Below are 20,804 nucleotides of genomic sequence, written 5' to 3'. Positions count from 1 at the left end.
ATTATTCATTGGGCATTATCTCACTTTTTATTTATGTAGGTGAGCAGCGGGATGTCCAACCTCAACCCCAGTGAGCAACGAGAAGCCAAGTTTTGAGAGGTCAACCAAAGTCGCCTCACGCATGAGGCCTTATTTTTGTTTTACTTGCCTTTTGATCTTTTGAGGTCACGTATGACCAATTCTGTACAACCTTGCTTTTGTTAATGCTGACTATCGAATGATCCTGAATATATGTATTAAATATATATAATATGAATGTTCGTATGGTGAGTTATTAATGACTATGAGAATGTTTGGTTAAGCCATGTATGCACGGCTCAATGGACAATCTTTGTAAATTTTACTTCCGCAATTCGGCCCCCTATTATTGAATATGACTCGCTTTCTAACTGAGGTCGCAGGTAATCTCGTGATTACTGGCTGGTTATGACTCTAATCCATAGGAACGGGTTTGGGTCATGATAGAGTGGTATCAGAGCACGAGTAATAACTTACACACCTGTCCAAATGAGCAATAGAGTGTCTAGAAAAGATCTAAGTTGCATTCATAAGATAAATGTATGCTTGAATGCATTGGGAAATTGTTAAGTGATTCGAAAGTATGCAACTATATGGAATATAATTGTTGCCTAGTTGTATGAATGTACATGAATATTGAATATATCTTTTGTTTGAATTATAATGCAAGTCTTATTAGATAATGGTGAGAACAAGAGCCGATGAGCTAGAAGAGTCCTCCACTACTCGGCTAGACCGAATGGAGAGAATGATGCAAGACATGGCAAAAACACTAAGGCAACAACAGCAGTGGCAACATCTGCAACCCCCACTTCCGGTACAACCTATACTGAATATGCAAAATGACAACCGAACAATAGCCCTGACTAAAGAATTTAAGAAAATTAAGCCACCACTGTTCCATGGGGGTGTGGACCCATTGAAGGCAGAAGCTTGGGTCCTTGGTATTGAAAAGTTATTTGAGGTATTACCATGCCTGGAGACACAAAAAGTACAATTGGCCACTTTTACATTGGAAGATGAGGCAAGAAGGTGGTGGATGCTAATAAGTGATGATAACAAAGGCATTGACTGGGCACAGTTTCTTGCACTATTTTATGAGAAATACTTTCCACAGTGTGTTCGCAATAGAAATGTGTCAGAATTTGAGGGACTGATACAAGGCAGTCTGACTGTAGCCGAGTATGAAGCCAAGTTCACCGAATTGGCGAGATTCGCTCCACATATGGTTGACACCCACTATAAAAAAGCGAGAAAGTTTGATAATGGTCTTCGCAATGATATTTTGGAAAGGGTGAACGTACTGAAATTGCCCACTTCTGTTGATGTGTTAGACCGAGCTTTGATGTCAGAAGCTAACATGGCCAACCGAGGTAAACCACTAGCTGACTGGAAGGCTAAGAGGTAAGGCTTTTTCTTAGGGAAGAAATCATCAAAGAAACAAAACATGGGGTCCTCGAGTACTTCGGGCTCCACCAGAAATACAGCACCAACATGTACTCAATGTGGTAAGAAGCATCGCGGGGTTTGTTACCGTATTTCCGGGGCATGCTATAGGTGTGGTGAAATTGGGCATATGGCAAGGGATTGCACCTAAACTGAATAGCAAAAAGGTGGGAAACCAACTGGTAGTTCGACCGGATCCATCCCAAAATTGGGTAATACTACGAGGCCTGCTGCCGCCAGAGACACAAATGAGACATGGGAGAGTCTTTGCACTTGTCCCAGGTGACACACGGAATACTGAAGCTGTTGTCTCAGGTACTATCTCTATATGCAATCAAAATGCTTTTGTGTTAATTGATTCCGGCTCAACACATTCCTTTGTGTCTACTATATTTGCATCTAGATTGACTAAACCCCTAGAATCATTGCCATATTTACTATGTGTATCTGTTCCATCTAGAAATCTTGTATTATGTACATCTGTGTATCGTGTTTGTGATATGCTTGGCAATAATATTTTATATGCGGATTTGTTACCCTTGGACATTCGGCACTTTGATATAATTCTGGGTATGGATTGGCTATCGAAATATTGTGCCACTATCAATTGTATGACAAAACGGGTTGTGTTTAAATCACCAGGGCATGTTGAATTTGAATTTGTGGGTAATGGGGTAGTACCTCCACCTTATCTAATTTCAGCAATGAAAACATGTAAACTGCTTATGAAGGGGTGCCAGGGTTATTTATGTAGTGTCTTGACTGAACAATTTGTGAGTGTTGAAATGGATAGTATCTCCGTTATTAGAGAGTTTCCGGCTATATTTCCTGATGAATTTCCAGGGGGAATGATTGACAGAGAAATAGAGTTTACCATTGATGTTGTCCTAGACACCTAGCCTATCTCAAAGACTCCGTACAGGATGTTTATAGCTGAAATGAAAGAACTAAAAGAACAATTACAAGACCTACTTGACAAGGGGTTTATCCGATCACATACTTCACCGCGGGGCGCACCGGTATTATTTGTGAAAAAGAAAAGATGGGACTTTACGCCTATGTATTAACTACCGAGAACTGAACAAGGTAACGATAAAGAATAAATACCCTTTATCCCGTATTGACGACTTGTTTGATTAGTTGCAAGGCTCACAAGTATTTTCTAAAATTGATTTGAGATCTGGGTACCACCAATTGAAGGTAAAGGCAGAAGATGTTGAGAAAACCACATTCAGAATGAGGTATGGTCACTATGAATTTCTTGTTATGCCGTTTGGAGTGACTAATGCCCTGCAACATTTATGGATCTTATGAATCGAACTTTTAAGCCTTACCTTGATGAATTTGTTGTGGTTTTTATTGATGATATCCTAATATATTCAAAGGGTAGACTTAAACATGAACAGCATTTGAGAACCGTTTTGCAAACATTTAGAGACAATAAATTATTTGCTAAATTGAAGAAATGTGAATTTTGGTTAGATGAGGTTGTCTTTTTAGGGCATGTCATCGACAAAGATGGGATTTCGGTGGACCCACAGAAGATAGAGGCAATTATAAATTGGCCTACACTAACAAATGTAACAGAAGTCCACAATTTCATGGGCTTAGCTGGGTGTTACAGAAGATTTGTAAAGGATTTTTCAAAAATAGCTGAACCTTTTACCCAACTGACACGCAAAGGACAACCATTTGAATGGCATGATGAAAGAGAATCTGCCTTCCAAGAACTGAAAACAAGATTGACTACTGCACCAGTGTTAACATTGCCCACAGGTACGGAAAACTTTGTGATTTATAGTGATGCATCTTATAAAGGTCTGGGTTGTGTATTAATGTAGGAAGGACGGGTAATTGCTTATGCTTCCCGACAATTAAGACCACATGAGAAGAACTACCCAACACATGACCTAGAATTGGCCGCAGTTGTATTTGCTTTGAAAATTTGGCAGCATTACTTGTATGGGGCAAAGATGGGAATCAAGCCTTACGTAGTTCGGGCTTAAGGTACACTCGGGTATTTAACCTCTCCTTTTGTACTCTAACTTTTGTCAAGGCCGCCCTTTGCAGGTTTTCAACCTTATGAGCTATGTTCTTCAATTCTATTCATTTCTTTTCTTCTTTTTTCATCTTTTTCTTCTTTTTTTTTTCATTTTTTGCATTTTCTTCATTTTTCTCTTTGCATTTTTCTCTTTTGTTCTTTTCTTTTTTTTTTTCGCTCTAACTTTTGCCTGGGTCGCCCTTTCGGGTTTTCGGCCCAGCGAGCCTCTCAAGGGTAAAAATGTAGCTTGGTCCATGTCAAATGGTTCTGAGATCTCGAATCCGTCTGAATCTAGGAGAGTGACTGCTGTTCGCTGACAATGCAGGGGTCCATCCCATGGGGGTTGGATTTGCCCCTAGTGTTGTGGATAGGAACTCAGTTGTTCTTCAGCAATACTTTCTTCTTTCTTCTCTTCTGGGGTTTGGCATTCTTGCCAGTCTTCATTGATTTGCAGGATGATCCATCTTTGGCTCTTCGAGCACATCTGGCATTTTTGCCCCTAGTTCCAGGGATACTTCTGATCTAGCTTTGCAAGCTTCTTTTGGCAACATCTGATCTCCTTGATCTGACTTTTCTTGCCCCTAGTTTGAGGGCTGCTTCAAATATGGCCACACAGGCCTCCTTTGATGGTTGACCATTGACCATTCTGAATTTAAGTCCAAGGTTTGGAAATGAGGGGTCGAGTTTCGAGGCTGAGAGCGATCCTAGGCTGCACAATCTCAAGAGCGATTCCACACAGGTCTTCGCAGGATCGCACAAAACATTTTTTTGAAATCTTTTAAGAAAGCGACTAGTCACTCACGCTAAAGACAGTGTGGGACCAATTTGGATCAAGCTAGGATCCTTCTCAGTACTCACATTAACAAGCATGATCTCGATCATTAAAGGCGTAGCATGCCTCTCTTTCTCTCAAATGATCAAATTTTTGCAAAACCCGAGGAATTCCTTCCTCTTCATTTTCACCGCAGTGTTCAAAAAGTTTTGAAAAACTTAGGTCAATGCAATGATTTTGGGGTGCAGAAGAGTAGGCGAAAAGTACTGCCGTTTCATTCAAACTTTCTGTCACAATTAGCACAAGGCAGAAGCAAGCACAAAAGCATGAAAAATCATAGTTGTTTCATCTGTTGGTGTAACTGGCTCCATGGCAGAAACAACCTCAAAAGAAAGCGAAAAGACAGACACAAAACAAAAATAGTGATGCTTGGGGTAACACCCCCGGAATCACCTGACTCCAACAAAACAAGACTGACTCGATACAACAAGACAGACCCAAAACAAAAAGACTGACTCTATACAAAACAACAAGACTGACTCAATACCCAAGTCAGAAAGCACAAAAACTGGTGTTTGCATATTGCTCAGAACAGTGCGTGCCATTCCCATATCTGGAGTTAATCGAGCGCCATCCGCAGCTGGTTCATCCCCTGATCACATCACATTATCCCCCAAGTTCACCGATCCAGTGCCGATAGACTTTGTTGAGCTCGGCGGGAGGATGTTCCCGCTGTCAAACAGATCCTGTACTTCGTGGTGAAAACGAAAGCAGTTATCGGTAGTATGGCCAGTTTGCTGATGGTACGCGCAGTACTGGGTAGCATCATGCGTAGCTGGAAGAGGGTTCGGGAGAGGCCGAGGCTCAAGGGGTTTGAGATGGCCATGTCCAACAAGGATTTGGAGAGCTTTGGACAAAGGCATATAGAGGGCATGGAAGACCCTCCGACCTCGGGGTTGGTACTTCAAGGTTTGTAGATTTTTGCTGGGCGCACCAGAAAAGTGATTGGCAGGTGCTGGCCTGGCTTGCTGATCTCTTCCGAGTGGAGGATTAGAGCTAACAGGATCGTCTCTGGTATGATGGCCCTTCTCCCGGTTTTCCCTTTGATTCAGACTGCCCCCAACTTGAGTAGCGAAAGTGTCATCCACAGCCTTTACAACAACTGCAATCACTTGCTGTTTGTTCAGTCCTTCAGCTTTCAAAGCCTCAACAGCCCACATGAGGTGTTCATGGGGATCAATGTCTACCCCTACCTTGTTCTTACCACTGGCCTCCACTTTATCAAAGGATCGGGTCGCTATATCCGAGCAGAGCCCAGTTGTTGTTGACACGCCAACACCCAGATCTGAGATGGCTTCAGGTTGGCCCTTTTCAGTTGCAGCTTGCTTCAAGATTAAGGAGCCTTTTGGATTGAAACTTCGAGCCTGTGATGTGGTCGATGATGGAGCCAAAATTCCAAAGGCTAAGTCTGCCACAGTTCTCTGAAGATCTTCGATCATTCTCATCAACTCAGAAGTGGTGGGCTCACAAGTTTGAGATGATTGGGGTTCAGATGCACCCATCATGCATAAGTCCATGCTTTCTGGGATAAACACCTCAGGCTTGGGTAGATGGACTGGGGTGATGTATATGCTGGGGTCGTAAGGGACGGCCAGTGTATGGATTAGATTGAGATGTGGATGAGGTACTTGGTCATTGGGGTCTAAAGGTGGAGCTATTGTCCGGTTGTCGATGAGATTTTGGACCTTGTGACGAAGGCGGTAACAACGGTCGATGCCATGACCGCGCTGTTGATGGTACACACAGTACTTGGAGGGGTTATGTCTGGCTAGGAGTGGGTCAGGCAGAGGTTGAGGATCGAGGGGTTTGAGATACCCTCTTTCCATCAGGACTTTTAGTGCGCTAGTCAGGCTCATATAGAGAGGGGTGAAAGTTCTGCCCTAAGCTCGGGCTGGGCCAGCGGTTTGTAGGCTTGGATTGGCAAAAGGGTTGGCTGTGGCGACTGTATTGATTTCTGCGGGTTTGGGAATAACGTTACTACCAGTATTGGCACTCCCTGAAATCACCCTCCTTGTCGCTTCACTTGTTTTGGGAATGATCCCACTGTTGAACGCATTCTCGATTTGAACCCCCAGTTCATGCAAACTTTTGAAAGTGAATAGCAGAGTGACTATCAACTTTTATAACATATCATGCTCGAGGTTTCGCACCATCATCTGCACTTGATCCCTCTCAGAAGAGCGATGATCTGTCATTTGTGCGGCCTTTGCTCTCCACCTCGCAACGAATTCCACAAAAGGCTTTGTTGGGTTCTGGCGAGTTGCTTTAAGCTCTTGGATGGTCATTTCAACTTGGGTGTTGTAGGAATACTGATCGGCAAAGGCCTCAGCCAGTTCTTCCCAGTTTTGCTTCACTGTATCCTCCAATTTGGCATACCAAGTGGCTGCTACACCCGATAGGGTTCTTCCATACAAAGAGAGTTTCCGTGGCTTAGTCAGACCCATCGACTTCAGGATATCCAAGAAAAGTCGGATATGTACCATAGGATCTCCAGACCCGTCGAAACGGTCAATATGTGGCATTTTGAATCTGTCTGGGACCCGTACGGCAACCTCGGTGTACCCATCCTCAATGTCGAGAATGGAGTTAAGGCCATGTACCTTTTTGAATTGCTTCTCAAGGTTTGCAATTTTCACTGCGGTCAGATCGAGCTCATTAACATCAAGGGGATAAAGCCTCTCATTAGGCTGCACCAGGGGTCTGAAAACTCGGGCTTGAGCCAACCCTTCTCGAGGATCTGGACCCTGCAAATCTTCAGCAGGCGGAAGTGGGTCAAAGTTCGGCTGGGGTCCCAAAGTTGGATGTGAGGCAGATGCCCCAGATGGGCGCTGCATTTCAATACTGGTCTCGGCCTGTATGGCAGTTCCCTGATTTAACGCTACTATCACGGCCACAAATTCTTCCGAACCCTGTGCCATTACAGTTTGTTGAGGATGACACTGGTGACTGACGGATCAGATGAACCGGTGAGCCTTGACTGGCCTTTCTCTGCCTTGCCTTAGCGAAGGAAAACACTGGCTACTCTGAACTGAGTCTCTGACTGGACAAAGTCTATCAGCACTAGTCCAATGTACCCGGGGGATATTGGAACCTTCTGAAGCTATGATTCCAGGACTACCTAGCAAAAGAGAAAACAGGCAGCATCTCAGCTTGATTTCACCAGAACAGGTATACACATAGCTGAACGACTGCGATCTCTACTGAATTCTGCCCAAAATTCTGCCTGTAAACTGATACCCTCAGGTAAAACTGATTCCCAAATACTGATGCCCGCAGGCCTGATACCCAGACTTGCAAACTGTTACATGCATTCCCTGTAGAGATGCACTCTAAAAGCACATAGCAAGCAAAGAGAGCCAAAACACCCCTATGTTGGGGATAGGGTTTCCCTGTCCTATTTTGTTAGGAGCTAGGGTTTCACTGCGCACGCAGCGGTTTCAAAAAATCTATCATCGGGTAAGCAACCTGTCCTAGTTTGGAATGGTCACTATGGATTCCGAATATGCACTAGGTCGAATGGTCAAAAGGGTGCCCCGGTAAAAACCGGGGTTTGTGTTCCCATACGGGCAGAGCCCGCAACCGGTCAGCCTTATGGCATGCTTTGACAAAGCAAGCCTCCGGCAAACCGTTCAGGAATAGCAGATGGAAAACACGGTGTCCTAGGCGCACCAATGCACATGCAATGCAAAGAAACACATAAGTGTAGTCAAAACAAGGTATCATGAGTTCGAGTCAAGTTCTCCAATATCCCCAGCAGAGTCGCCAGAAACTGTAGACGTCCCCGAACGTCCCGGGAGGAAATCCCCCCCATTTTGTTCATTGGGCTCACTACAGTTCAGGACTAAATGTCACGGTCCTGTATCTAATCTCGCAGAGTGCAATGCAAGACCGATGAAATCATCAAAGAGTCCAAATCCGGCAAATCGTTTTTGAAAATAGATTTTCTGAAAGAAGTGCCAAACATGGACTGCTTTGCCAAGTACAGAGTCGCCACCTAAATATTTTATTTTGGGAAATTTAGGAAACCCTGACTTGTTGCCTAAGGCCACGTACCCGTCATCACCAAAATTGCCTCGGCTCGGGAACTTAGGTACGATTGGGGAAGGTCACTTCTTGAGCACCCCCGCTTGCCCGATCAAAGATCGGCCTCTACTAACCATGATATCAAGTTTTGAAAACACTATGCGTTCCTATTCCGGTTATTAGCCTAGATTTACTATGTGGTACGTACGGCATACAAATATAGACTGGTCGCCTGAATTGGAACAAGACATTTCATGTTTGTTTATTTGAAAACGGTTTGATGGTGCTACCCGCAAGTAGGCTAAAATGTGGATTTGCCACCCTCAGGTGGGCTTAGAAAACAAGATGATTTGCCACTATCTAGTGGGCTTAAAACTCACAATTGATGAATTGTTCCAATCCAAATAACCCAACCTTCACCCACAGGCACTCAGGCAGTTATATCACATAAGCAATTAGCCTCATGGTAAGCATGCTATCATGGTAGTCACTCACACACATGCAAGGATGCTAAAGCATAAAACTTACCGAGTACTCCAAGCCAAAACAGAAACTAGTTAGCAATCAATACATGATCCTAACTATACAGAAATGACTAATGCAACACATGCAAAATGCAACTAAGATAAGCTCAGCTATTCTAAAGATGGCATATGAAATGCTACAGCTAACACGTATTCAACTTGGAATTGAAATACAAATGCAGTTAGTATGATGCTCCGAGCCCGGTGCATGCAATACAGATGAATGAAGCAAACATGCTATCATGCTGTATGTTAATTGAAACATGTCCTAATCTAACCATCATAAGCTGGTAAATAAAAGGGAGAAAGACGTGGGGTTAGAAGACATACATCACACTCACGCACACTTATTACAATATTGCCCTCGCTCGGAGGGTCCGAAAGAATAATACAGTCCGAATAAATAATTACAGTCCGAAATGAATAATTAAATATTACAAAACCCTAATTAATTAACAAATTAACTAGGAAAGCAATAAACTAGCATGTAAGCCTATGGACTGCCTCAGCTCTGTTCCGAATGGTGGAATGATGCATGCTTGAATTGCCTGGCGCGAAAATCCATTGCGATGCCCCGATTCGCCTCTGTTTGCAATTAATCCTGGAATGCTGTGCAAGGCTCTAGAAGGCTGATGATTTCTGATTTACTGCAACAGAGAGCAGCAAAGGGGCATGACAAAGTATTTCACATATGTATGCATGACTACTCTTCGGGGAGTGTAGTCCGCGATCCTCGTGCCACCAATCACGCATATCGATACATGATGGCCGAGGATTCGAATTGCAGGACTCAATATGAAATGAATGCACATGAAAACACAACAAGACCTTAACTTCATCATGGGTAGCCGGAGTGTCGGCGACAAGGAATTGAGACACGTTCCGTCACTCGGAGTACAAAACGTCCCTCATTTCCCGTGCTTGGGCTAACTCCTATCCCAAACACAATGCAAATGAGATGGCATACACAATGCGACTAACATACAACCTAGCATACGCAATGCTATGAGATGGCATACACAATGCTCGATGTAACACGGCATACACAATGCACTAACACACAACCTAGTATATGCAATGCTATGAATTGAAAAGGCATACACAATGCACGATGGACTTACACCAACATGAATGGACCTCAGCCACACTCACATCAGTGGCCATTAGATGGAAAAGAGACAATCGAAATGCGTGTACACGTGCACGCATACCGAGGACCGAACCTAAGGCATAAAATGCCACTCTACCAAAGCATGGCAAGGGATGAAAGATGGCCTATGAACATGTAATTTCCAGCACTAAAACATGATGCTAAATGATCCCAAAACATGGAAATATGGCACCTGATGCATGGAATAAGCCTCGAAACTCAAAACTAGGCATATGTATTGAACCACAAGTATACAAAACAAGCATTATTTGATCATGAAGTCATAAGACAGAGCCAAGGCAGTCCCAAAACATGCACATTTCTAATTTAGAGCATGGCCAAAAGATGCTAACATGATGGACTAAAATAGCATGCAACATTGGCTAGCAAGCATGGTTTACATGGCATGTATATGAAGCAAATGAGAACTCATCAAACCAGCCAAAAACAGTGAATAAAACATACCAAAATATGCCTAAATAATCACTGAAATGCAGCCAATGCATGCAAAAATGAGGGGCTTCTTTGGAAGGCCATTCAAGGGGCTGTTAAGCACATATAAGATAGACACTTAGCATGATCAAACCAACTCTGGAAATGAGTTATGACAGTCCTAAAACACACAAAATTGGCCTTAAAATCAGTCAAGGAAGCATACGATGAAAGGCCCCCTCAAAAGGCCTTGAATGGAATTGTTCTACACATGCACTATAGGCATAAAATATGATCAAAAGGGCCCCGGACAGACCTAAGGCAGACCTTAAAACCGTCAGAATGAGGCCTGAAACATGACTTCAATGCATGAAAAATAGGGTCCCTTTGGAAGGCCAACAATGCTAGTAAAGAGAATGAGGGGTGAGAGGGTCACCCCTCTATGATTTTGGAGCTCAAAGACACATCAAGGCCACTGAAAATCTTCTGGATTTCAGTGGCTAAAAGGCCAAATCAAGGCCAATGCAAGTGCTCACATGCATAGCCTTAATCATGAAGAGATGAAGCATGCATAGGGGAAAGATGACCCCAAACAGAAATGGGACCTTAACAAAACTTTAAGAGGATGTCAAAAAAAGACTTTTTCCAGTTTATAGAAAATCTTGAAAATGCTCACAAGTAAGGCTAAAATAGGATGCAAAAATAGCCCTAAAAGAGAGAATGAACAAACAAGGAAGTAAATGACTTCAAACAGTAAAGTTCCCTTAAACAAAGTTGAATAGGGGCTCAAAATAAGTCACTTTACAGTTTATAGAAAATCTCGAAAGTGCTCACAAGTAGGGCTAAGATATGATGCAAAATAAGCCTACAAAGAGGGGTAAAGCATGCAAGGGTGTTGGAGGCCTCAAACAGAAAAGTGTCCTTATACAATCTTCAAGAGGAGGTCAAAATATGACACTTTTCAGTTTATGAAAAAGTCCAGAAATGCTTTCAAATGGAGCTAAAACATGGAGCAAAACAATGACCAAAAGAGGGAACTAGTGTCTTACCCTTGAAGATCAAGAAGAAAGCAGCAAAAGGGGTTCAAATTCTAAGCTAAAACCAGATTTTGTAGCTCAAAATGATCCTCAAAGAACCTCATCCCAATGGTAGTTGAGTTTGATCAAGGGTGCCTAGGCAAAGGAGAGGTATATCTCTTACTATGCACACAAAGGCAAGAGAAGGAGAGAGAGGCTGAGATTTTAGATCTGGAAGTTGTAGAGAGAGAGAGACTTTTTTTTAGAGTGAGAAGCTCCCAAGCTTCTCCAAGAAGTTCCCCTTCAAAATGAGAGAAATATCTCATATATATAAAAAATGAGAGTTGGCTCGAAAATATCTGGTTATAGGACAGCGGAAGGGAAAATATCTATCAATTCTGAGCTTTCTGGGCATAAGTGGTCGGCCGGCCACCTTCCCTGGTCGGCCTGCTACTTTTCCTGGTCGGCTGACCACTTTTTCAGGAGAGGGTGGTCGGCCAGCCACCTTTTCTGGTCGGCCTGCTAACTTCATCCAGACTGGGGTCGTGTCTTACGATCCCAGTATATATATCACTCATTCCCACCTGCCTAAGCCGGAGGTGCTCTTTCCTGACTGCACTGACTCTTTGTGCATGTTGGACATCCCCAGAACCCCACCCGAGCCAATGGTTGTGACTGGCAAAGATAGAATAGAGGAGATTTCAGAGGATGATGGAATTGTTCAATCAGGGTTTGAGCAGTCTAGGAGTGTCGCTGGGGAAGCTTACGATCCGAGTGATTACATTCTGCCAGCAGGCCAGTTTAGGCCTAATATTGAATTGCCAGAGAGGGCAGAGCTGTGTGTGATCCAAGGAGATGGATTCGAGCAGGGGATAGATGGTTTGACGGTTGTAAAAGAGGACTTGGCCAACCTCCAATTTTTCAACGACCAAGATCCAGGAGACGCGGCAGTCAACTGGTTTGATTATGAAGAATCGACAAAAGCTACTGGGTGGCTTGATGACTTGCCAGACGTTGTTGACGAAGCTCAGTTAGAACAGAGCCCGGCAGGGGCAAGTATATCAGTGGTGGCCGGAAGGGCCGAAAATCAGAATGAATCGCCAGAAAGCACCGGTGCTAAGAATTCCGCTTGAGACTTGGGCATTATGAATGCGGGAATTGTTGAACAACCAGCTGTATTGACGCAGCTAGAACAAGAAAAGTTAGAGGATGCCGAGAGAATTAGGAAAGCTAAGGGTCCTGAGGGGACTGAGAGTGCTGTGTGCATGAAGATAGAGAATGCTGTGAGCATGTGGACGGAGAGTACTGCGGGCACAATTGAACCGAAGCCAGACATGTGTCTGTTGGCCGCCGACGGAATGTGATGGGAGGACGATGATTTATGTCTTGCCCACACGGATGAGGATTGGGGGAGTAATCAGCCAGATGATACCTGGTATATCGGTGAGGTCGATCATATGACGAGAAGCGGGCGGTATTTCAAGCCCCCACACCTAGACCAACCAGAGGCATCTGGGAAGGATAAGGAAGTTGAGAGACAGAAAGAGAAGCAAGTCGAAGAAGAGGCTGTACTGAAGCAGTTAAAGAAGACACAAGCAGACATCTCCATCTGGGGACTGCTTATGGCATCGCGAGTACATCGACAAGCTGTCTTATCGGCCATGGACAAGGCCAAGCTCTCTATAGACACCACGCCCGAACAGCTGGTGGGCTTAGTTTTTCCGGGAAGAGCTACCCCGATGTTGACCTTTTTTGACAAAGAGCTGCCACCTGAGGGTGCGTACCATAGCAAGCCACTCTACATCTCCGTGGAGTGTAGAAATAAATGGATACCCGTGGTGCTTGTCGACACAAGGTTCGCCATCAATGTATGTCCAGCGAGGACTGCCTATGCAATTGGCTTGAAGACCGTGGACTTTGTGCCAACAGCCCAGGTGATTCGGGCATACGACAACACAAGCAGAGAAGTCATGGGGACAGCGAAAATTCAAACCAAGGTTGGGCCGGGGCAGCATGAAATTGACTTTCACATCGTAGAGGTTCCCGCCACTTTCAATCTGCTCTTGGGGCAGCCGTGGCTGCATCAAGTGAAGGCAGTTTCTTCTACCTTGCATCAAATGGTGAAATACCCCCATGGAAAGGGAGTAGCCATTGTTTTTGGGAATTCATCGATCCATCCACCGCCGGAAGTATCTACGCCAGTTTTGGAAATTGAGCACGGTATGGAGGATTTGTTCTTATTCGGTTTTATCTTAACTGAGGCTCGGGTCGTGCAGAACATCTTAGCTGTTAATGAGGGGGTGTTTGTCAGTGCTCAATCGGTATACCTCATGACCAAGCTTCAACATATCCCCGGGATGGGATTGGGAAAGAGCGGCCGGAAGGGCGTCGCAACATCGGCCGAGGTGCCACATAACCCACATACCTTTGGTTTGGGTTATCTGCCCACCAAAGAGGATTGGATAAGGAAGGGTAAGGAGATGGCTGGGAGAGCCAGAGCGAACAAGGCGGGGAAGCCTTTTGACTTAATGCACCGGCCCATTCAGGGTACCCTAAACGGACGCTTCGTCTGGGAGGGGGAGGACTTTCCATTTTGTGGCTTCCCAGAGCCGTGGCTGAACGCAGAGAGGAAGCGCATGCCGGGGTTTGAGATCTTCTTTGACCTGTAGTTACCCGGGGATGACGCTGCCGAAGAGCAGACAGACCCATTAGCTAAGGTTGACCAGAGCAAGAAAGTGGAGTCTAAGGACGTCGAAAGTGAAATGGGGGTAGCACTGGTGTGTCTACTTTCAGATCCTTCGATCGGACAGAAGTGCTTAGGGGATAACTTCTCAGTATGCATGATCAGGAATGGAACGGCTGCGGGCCTACCAGCAAACATTTTGGATGCACCTATCGCACCCTCTCTCATTTGGAAGTATGAAGAGGGATTTTTGTCAAGCAGCACCGGGTCAGGTAGTGAGCCGGAATCTGATTCCACCGAGTCTTGTGAGTCGAAATCAGGTTCCAGCTCGATTGAGTCTGAGTTCAGTATTCCTGGGGATGATAACCTGGATACCACAGTCTTGTCCAGGTCGTCTTTTTCTTTCTCTTTTGAGTCTGTTGTAACCGAAGAATCGGACGATTTGGATGTGCTTAATGAGAATCAAGTAGTTGTGGTTTCTGAGTACTTTTCCGTGCCCTTGATTTATTGCATTAATTCAGACTTTCAAAATTTTGATGAAAACGACGAGGAAGAAATTCCTCCGATTTTGCAACGCTTAATTGAACAAGAACATGAGAGATTTATTAAACCCTTAATGGATGAAATCACTATCGTGAATGTCGGTACTGAGGAGGACCCGCGGCTGGTCTAGATCGGGTCCACGTTGTCTTCGGAGGAACGCGAGCACTTAGTCGCTTTATTAAAAGATTTCAAAGATGTTTTCGTGTGGTCCTACGAAGACATGCCTGGAATCGATCCTGAGATTGTACAGCACCGGATCTCTCTTGACCCCGAGGCCCGACCCGTTAAGCAAAAACTCGAAGGATCTGTCCGGACTGGGCTCTCAAGATTAAGGAAGAGGTCACCAAGCAGATTGACGCAGGTTTTCTGCTAGTATCCGAATACCCAACTTGGTTGGCTAACATCGTTCCAGTGCCGAAGAAGGATGGTAGGATCCGAGTATGTGTGGACTTTAGGGATTTGAACAGAGCTAGTTCGAAGGACGACTTTCCCTTACCGCACATCGATGAGTTAGTGGACTTCATAGCGGGGTATGCATTGCTTTCATTTATGGATGGCTTCTCAAGCTACAACCAGATAGTGATGGCACCTGAAAATCGAGAAAAGACTGCCTTTACCACCCCATGGGGGACATACTGTTACAGAGTAATGCTGTTTGGGTTGAAGAATGCTGGAGCTACATATCAACGGGTCGCAACCACAATATTGCACGACATGATCCACAAAGAGGTTGAGGTGTACGTGGACGACATGATTGTCAAGTCCAAAGAAAGAGAGGGCCAATACACCGCCTTGCAAAAATTCTTTCAAAGGATCAGAGAATTCCGGTTGCGGTTGAATCCTCAGAAGTGTACGTTTGGTGTTACAGCAGGAAAAATGCTAGGGTTCCTCATTACACAGAGAGGTATCGAAGTCGACCCTTCCAAAATCAAGGCTATCATAGAAATACCACCACCAAGGACTAAAAAGGAGGTGCGAGGCTTTCTGGGTAAAGTGCAATTCATAAGACGGTTTATCTCAAAATTAACCTTGACTTGTGAACCACTTTTTGGTCTCCTGAAGAAAGGAAAGAAATTCCAGTGGAACGGCCGATGCCAAGCTGCTTTTGAAAAGATCAAGGAATATTTACAGAACCCACCTATGTTGTCACCACCAGAACCAGGAAGACCGTTGATAGTGTACCTTTCGGTAACTGAGACCACAATAGGCTGCATGCTCACGCAGGAATCAGAGGATAAAGTGGAAAGGGCTATCTATTATCTGAGCAAGAAGATGTTAGAGTATGAAACTCGCTACACACCATTGGAGAAGGCTTGCTTGGCCTTGGTATGAGCTACTAGGAAGCTGCGACACTACCTGTTAGCTCACTCTGTAATGTTGGTTTCAAGATTAGATCCCATCAAATATCTCTTCGAGAAACCGGCACTTACGGGTAGGTTGGCTCATTGGTTGTTGTTGCTTTCTGAATTCGATCTGAAATATGTGACGCGCAAGTTAGTCAAGGGAAGAGCGATAGTAGAGTTCTTAGCCGATCATCCAGTGGAAGGGGGTGAAGCAGTTGAGTACTTATTCCCAGATGAGGCCGTTTTGCATATCGACGACGAGTTTTGGACGATGTACTTTGACGGAGCGTCAAACCAATATGGGTATGGGATAGGAGTGTTGCTGATAGCACCCGACAATTCCCGTATCCCTCTAGCCTTCAAGCTCCGATTCAAAGTCTCGAACAACGAAGCAGAGTATGAGGCATGCATTGCCGGTCTAGAAGTAGCCCTGGAACTAGGGGCAAAACGGTTGGATGTCATCGAGGACTCGAACCTTGTTGTATCTCAAGTGAAAGGAGATTGGAAAGTCAAAGAAGAAAAGATGATGATGTATCATCAGGCCCTAGATTTGTTAATTCCTCGGTTTGAGAAGCTAAACTTTGCCAATCTAGTAAGAGAGAACAACAGGTTCGCAGATTCACTAGCAACTCTATCTTCCATGATAGACATCCCGTTTGGAGTCCGGATGCGTCCAGTCATCATTGATCAAAAATTTGCGCCAGTTTATGAGTCAATTGCTACTATAGACGAGGTTCAAGATGAGAACCCTTGGTGTTACGGCATTTGGAACTTCTTGGAGAAAGAGGCGTATCCACCAGTGGAAAATGCCAAGGATAAAAGGGCAATCAGAAGAATGGCTATTCAGTTCATCATCTGCGGAGGTAAATTATATAAGAGAGGTCATCTGGGAATGCATAAGTTATGCGTTGAAGCTGAAGAATCAAAACACCTGATGGAGGCCATCCATGGAGTGGAATGCGGTGCGCATATGAACGGGGTAATGCTGGCACGGAAGATCCTCAGTCAGGGTTACTACTGGTCCACCATGGAGGAGGATTGTATCAGCTTTGTTCGGTGATGCCACAAATGTCAGATCTATGCAAACCGCATGAACATCCCGCCGTCGAAGCTGTACAATATGACTTCGCCATTGCCATTTTCAGTTTGGGGAATCGATGTGATCGGGGCTGTCACTCCGAAGGGGTCCAATGGGCATGAGTTCATTCTGGTCGTGATAGATTATTTCACGAAGTGGGTTGAGGCCCAATCCTATGCGGTGTTGAAGGCGTCACATGTTGCAAAATTCATTAGAAACAACATCATCTGTCGTTATGGGGTCCCAAACGAGGTCATTTCAGACAATGGTTCCCACTTCAAGAAGGAAGTGATTGACTTGTTGGAGAAATACAACGTGGCTTTTCATAAGTCGTCTACATATCGGCCACAAACCAATGGAGCGGTCGAGGCCGCCAACAAGAATATCAAACACATATTGCAGAAGATGGTGGAAACCTACCGGGATTGGCCAGACAAGCTGCCGTTTGCTCTGTGGGGGTACTGGACTTCAATCAGAACTTCTACTGGGGCGACTCCGTATTCATTAGTTTATGGGATGGAGGCCGTTCTACCTATTGAAATTGAGGTGTCGTCTTTACGAGTGCTGGTTGAGTGTTAGATAGCCGAAGCAGACTGGCAACAGAAGAGATTTGAAGAACTCATGCTTTTTGACGAACGCAGACTGAAAGCACTGTACCCTGTTCAAGGCTATCAGCACAGAATTGCCAGGGCTTTTAACAAGAAAGTTAAGTCCAGAAATCTGAAAGAATGAGATTTGGTGCTCAAGGACAACCGAGCTCCCATCCACAACCCAAGGGGCAAGTTCAGACCCAATTGGACTGGTCCCTACATCATCAAAGCTATCTGGTCAGGTGGAGCTGTGGTTCTAATGGACCTAGATGGCTTGGAGTTCTCGCAACCGATCAACATGGACAAGTTGAAGAAATACTACTCTGAGAGGCTCGCTAGGCCGAAAACCCGAAAGGGCGACCTAGGCAAAAGTTAGAGCATTGAAAAATTGGAAAATATAAAAACTGAGCTCGCAAGGTTGAAAACCCGCAAAGGGCGGCCTTGGCAAAAGTTAGAGCGTAAAAGGAGAGTGAAAATACTCGAGTGAACCTAAGCCTGAACTACGTAAGGCTTGATTCCCATCTTTGGGATACGTAGGCATCTTCATCCTGAAGTTCAGCCATAAACTTTTTCCCGATCAACTTTGTCCATTTGATCATCTCGGTCATCTTTGTCTATTCAGCATTCAAGAGTTCGTTTGTGATCTCCAGCGCAGTGCTCTTCAGACTAGGGACAACTTTCCGTTACTGTACAGTGCCACGGTACTCTTCAGACTAGGGGCAACTTTCCAGTTGCAGGGATCTGGGGTTGTGCATCTCAGTGACAGATTTCAGGCGTGTCCAGTTCTGATCCATATCGAAAATGGTTTTGAAAAGTTTTAATAAAAGTTGACTTTGTTCAAAATTAATCTTTTTACAACTTAGACCATTTTTGGACCAAAGCGGAAAATTTTCAGTACCCACAACCTTCAATTTCATTGATTTCAATACAGAGTTCTCCTGCTCTTGCATACAAATTGAAGTTGCTTTTTATTACAATCATAAAGAAAACTTGAAAGTACTAATAAAGCAATAAATCTGGGGCATAGCTAAGTCAGGTGTTCCTGCGCCCCCTCCCAGAGCTGGTCGAAGCCTCTGATGCCAAAGTAGGCCCTTCCTGCGCCTCTTCATTGAGCAAATCCAAGCACTCATCAGACAAGGTGCAACTAAAAGTGGGAGCAGGGGCCAGGAGCTCTCTAGTCCTCCATGCTGTGGCATACCGGGCAAGCTGTGCGCCTCGAACTGGGAATGCAGCAGGATACTCTATCCCCTCTGGCGGGCAAGTCTGATCAAGACCGAATTGGCACTGGAACTGGAACGGAAAGTAGAACACACAGTGAGTTAGACCAATCAACTGGATCTCGATCTGCTGGGACATGCTATAGCTCATTGCCGGAAGATTGAGCCAAGGACAGCGCCAAGCAATGCGATCCGCAGACAAATTGCACAGCCAGTCAAACCACCATCCCTCATCAAGGGCATCGACTAGCCGTTGTCGGAAGAAGTAGCCGCGAGCTGAGTAGGCTGGGCAAGAGTCCACAACCTGTAGTTTATCCATCAACCACACCTGGGGAAGGATGAAAAATGACAGAATAAAAAATAGAGAGATGTACGATGAGAGAAAAGTGAGAAAATGGTTTTGTGAGAAAAACCGAGCCTGAGGGCCGAGTGATGTGAGTAATATATATGTGAGAAAGGGTGGGAAACATTACCTGCAGCAGTAGTGGACTTCCCGCGAATCTGGTCGTCTCTCGGCGATAGAAAGCATCGAAGCCCATTAGCGTCTCGGCCAATGCCATGACAATGCAGCTCTTTCCTTCCTCAAGCCTTGAGCAACTTCAATCAGACGAATGCTAGAGCTGCTAAAGTCCGGGGCAAGCAAAAAGTGAGATAGCATGCACAAGCAAAGGGCATGTTGCCGAAAACCTTGCCAATGATGGTCGCCGCGGTTACCGGCATCAGAAAAGTGATGAATAAAGGCAAGGATATCCAGTTCCCCGTTGCAGATCAGAGACCGAGCATCGTGCATGGTGAGCCCACACATCTGTCCTAAAGCATGGGCGTGACCGAAGCGAAGCTGGGACAAAATCTCTTCACGGCGTTCAGATTCCATCAAAACTTGAAAATCTTCGAAGGTTGGACACATCTCTTGCCCGCCGAAGCTAAAGACGGGTGTTACCGGATTCCAAAACCTCGCCGCGGCATGGACGAACGGAATGTGCAGTGAAGTACGGCTCAGCGTGAATAGTGCATTCAAGCCGAAGCCCCGGAAGTTCAACTTTTCCGAGCCATCTAGAGAAGCAATCCAAGCTGTGAGATTTTGGGTGAGAAATGCTTCCATTTTGGTGCAAAACTAAGATGAAATGAAAGAACCACGAGGCTGGAGTTTTTAAAGAGGATAAGGCACTGTTCGGAGGACACGTGTCGAAAATTTGGTGGTTACCAAGCTAGGTGGCCGGCCGGCCACCTTTTCTGGCAAGCCGACCACCCCTCTTCCCTCCAATGTAAAAAGCTGGTCGGCTAGCTCCCTTAGGTGGTCGGCCATCAAGAGGAGGGTGGCTTTAGTCTTGTTCTAGCCTCTAGAAGAAAGTTCCAAGCATTTCCATGCATTAGGGGCGTTAAAGGTGTGAGTTTTCCTCTGTTTCGGATGCGTTCTGTCGCCCAGATCGTCCGAAATGCATTTGTTTATCGAGTTGTTGTTAAATCTTGCTTATTGAGTTGTTGTTTTTGCTTATCGAGTTGTTGTTTTGCTTACCGAGTGGTTAAGCTTACCAAGTTGTTAAGCTTTGTCGAGTTGACGAGTTTTGTGTATTGAGTTGTTACTCTTTGTTTATCAACATTATTGTGTCTTGCTTATCGAGTTATAAGTTTAATCAACATTGTTGTGTCTTGCTTATCGAGTTGTAAGCTTGCTAAGGTTCTATCCTTTCTTAGTAAGTTAAGTTGCTTTGTTTGTTGCGTCGGTTCACTACCTGACTTGGCAATTTTCAATGCATGATTTCCATTCAATCTCATTTTTGTGCAAAATAATGCGATGCGATGCAAGAACATAAAATACAACACTTTTTTGAACAAAAGTTGTTTCATTCCATCATGTTTCCTTTGTT

The 20,804-nt window shown here is 44.8% G+C and overlaps 1 protein-coding gene across 1 annotated transcript; it reads left to right on the top strand.

Annotated features, from left to right (window-relative positions):
* The first annotated feature begins 700 nt into the window (after positions 1 to 700).
* LOC145806784 (uncharacterized) lies at positions 701 to 2,363 on the top strand. Its single transcript, XM_082904595.1, has 2 exons — positions 701 to 1,422; positions 1,535 to 2,363. Exons 1-2 carry the CDS (start codon positions 701 to 703, stop codon positions 2,361 to 2,363), a joined length of 1,551 nt encoding a protein of 516 aa, XP_082760721.1.
* The last annotated feature ends 18,441 nt before the right edge of the window (positions 2,364 to 20,804 follow it).

This window comes from Camellia sinensis, chromosome 14, assembly GCF_055761805.1.
Source record: "Camellia sinensis isolate YWXY chromosome 14, ASM5576180v1, whole genome shotgun sequence".
In the NCBI taxonomy this organism is placed as follows: domain Eukaryota; kingdom Viridiplantae; phylum Streptophyta; class Magnoliopsida; order Ericales; family Theaceae; genus Camellia; species Camellia sinensis.
Note: the sequence above shows the minus strand (reverse complement) of the source record. Positions and strands in the feature narration are given on the sequence as shown.

What these genes read in the sequence shown, in the direction of transcription:
- LOC145806784 (XM_082904595.1), top strand. Translation starts at nt 701, where the DNA reads ATGGTGAGAACAAGAGCCGATGAGCTAGAAGAGTCCTCCACTACTCGG. An exon ending in GCTGACTGGAAGGCTAAGAG is followed by an intron (nt 1,423 to 1,534) that starts GTAAGGCTTTTT and finishes TGTGGTAAGAAG; the next exon opens with CATCGCGGGGTTTGTTACCG.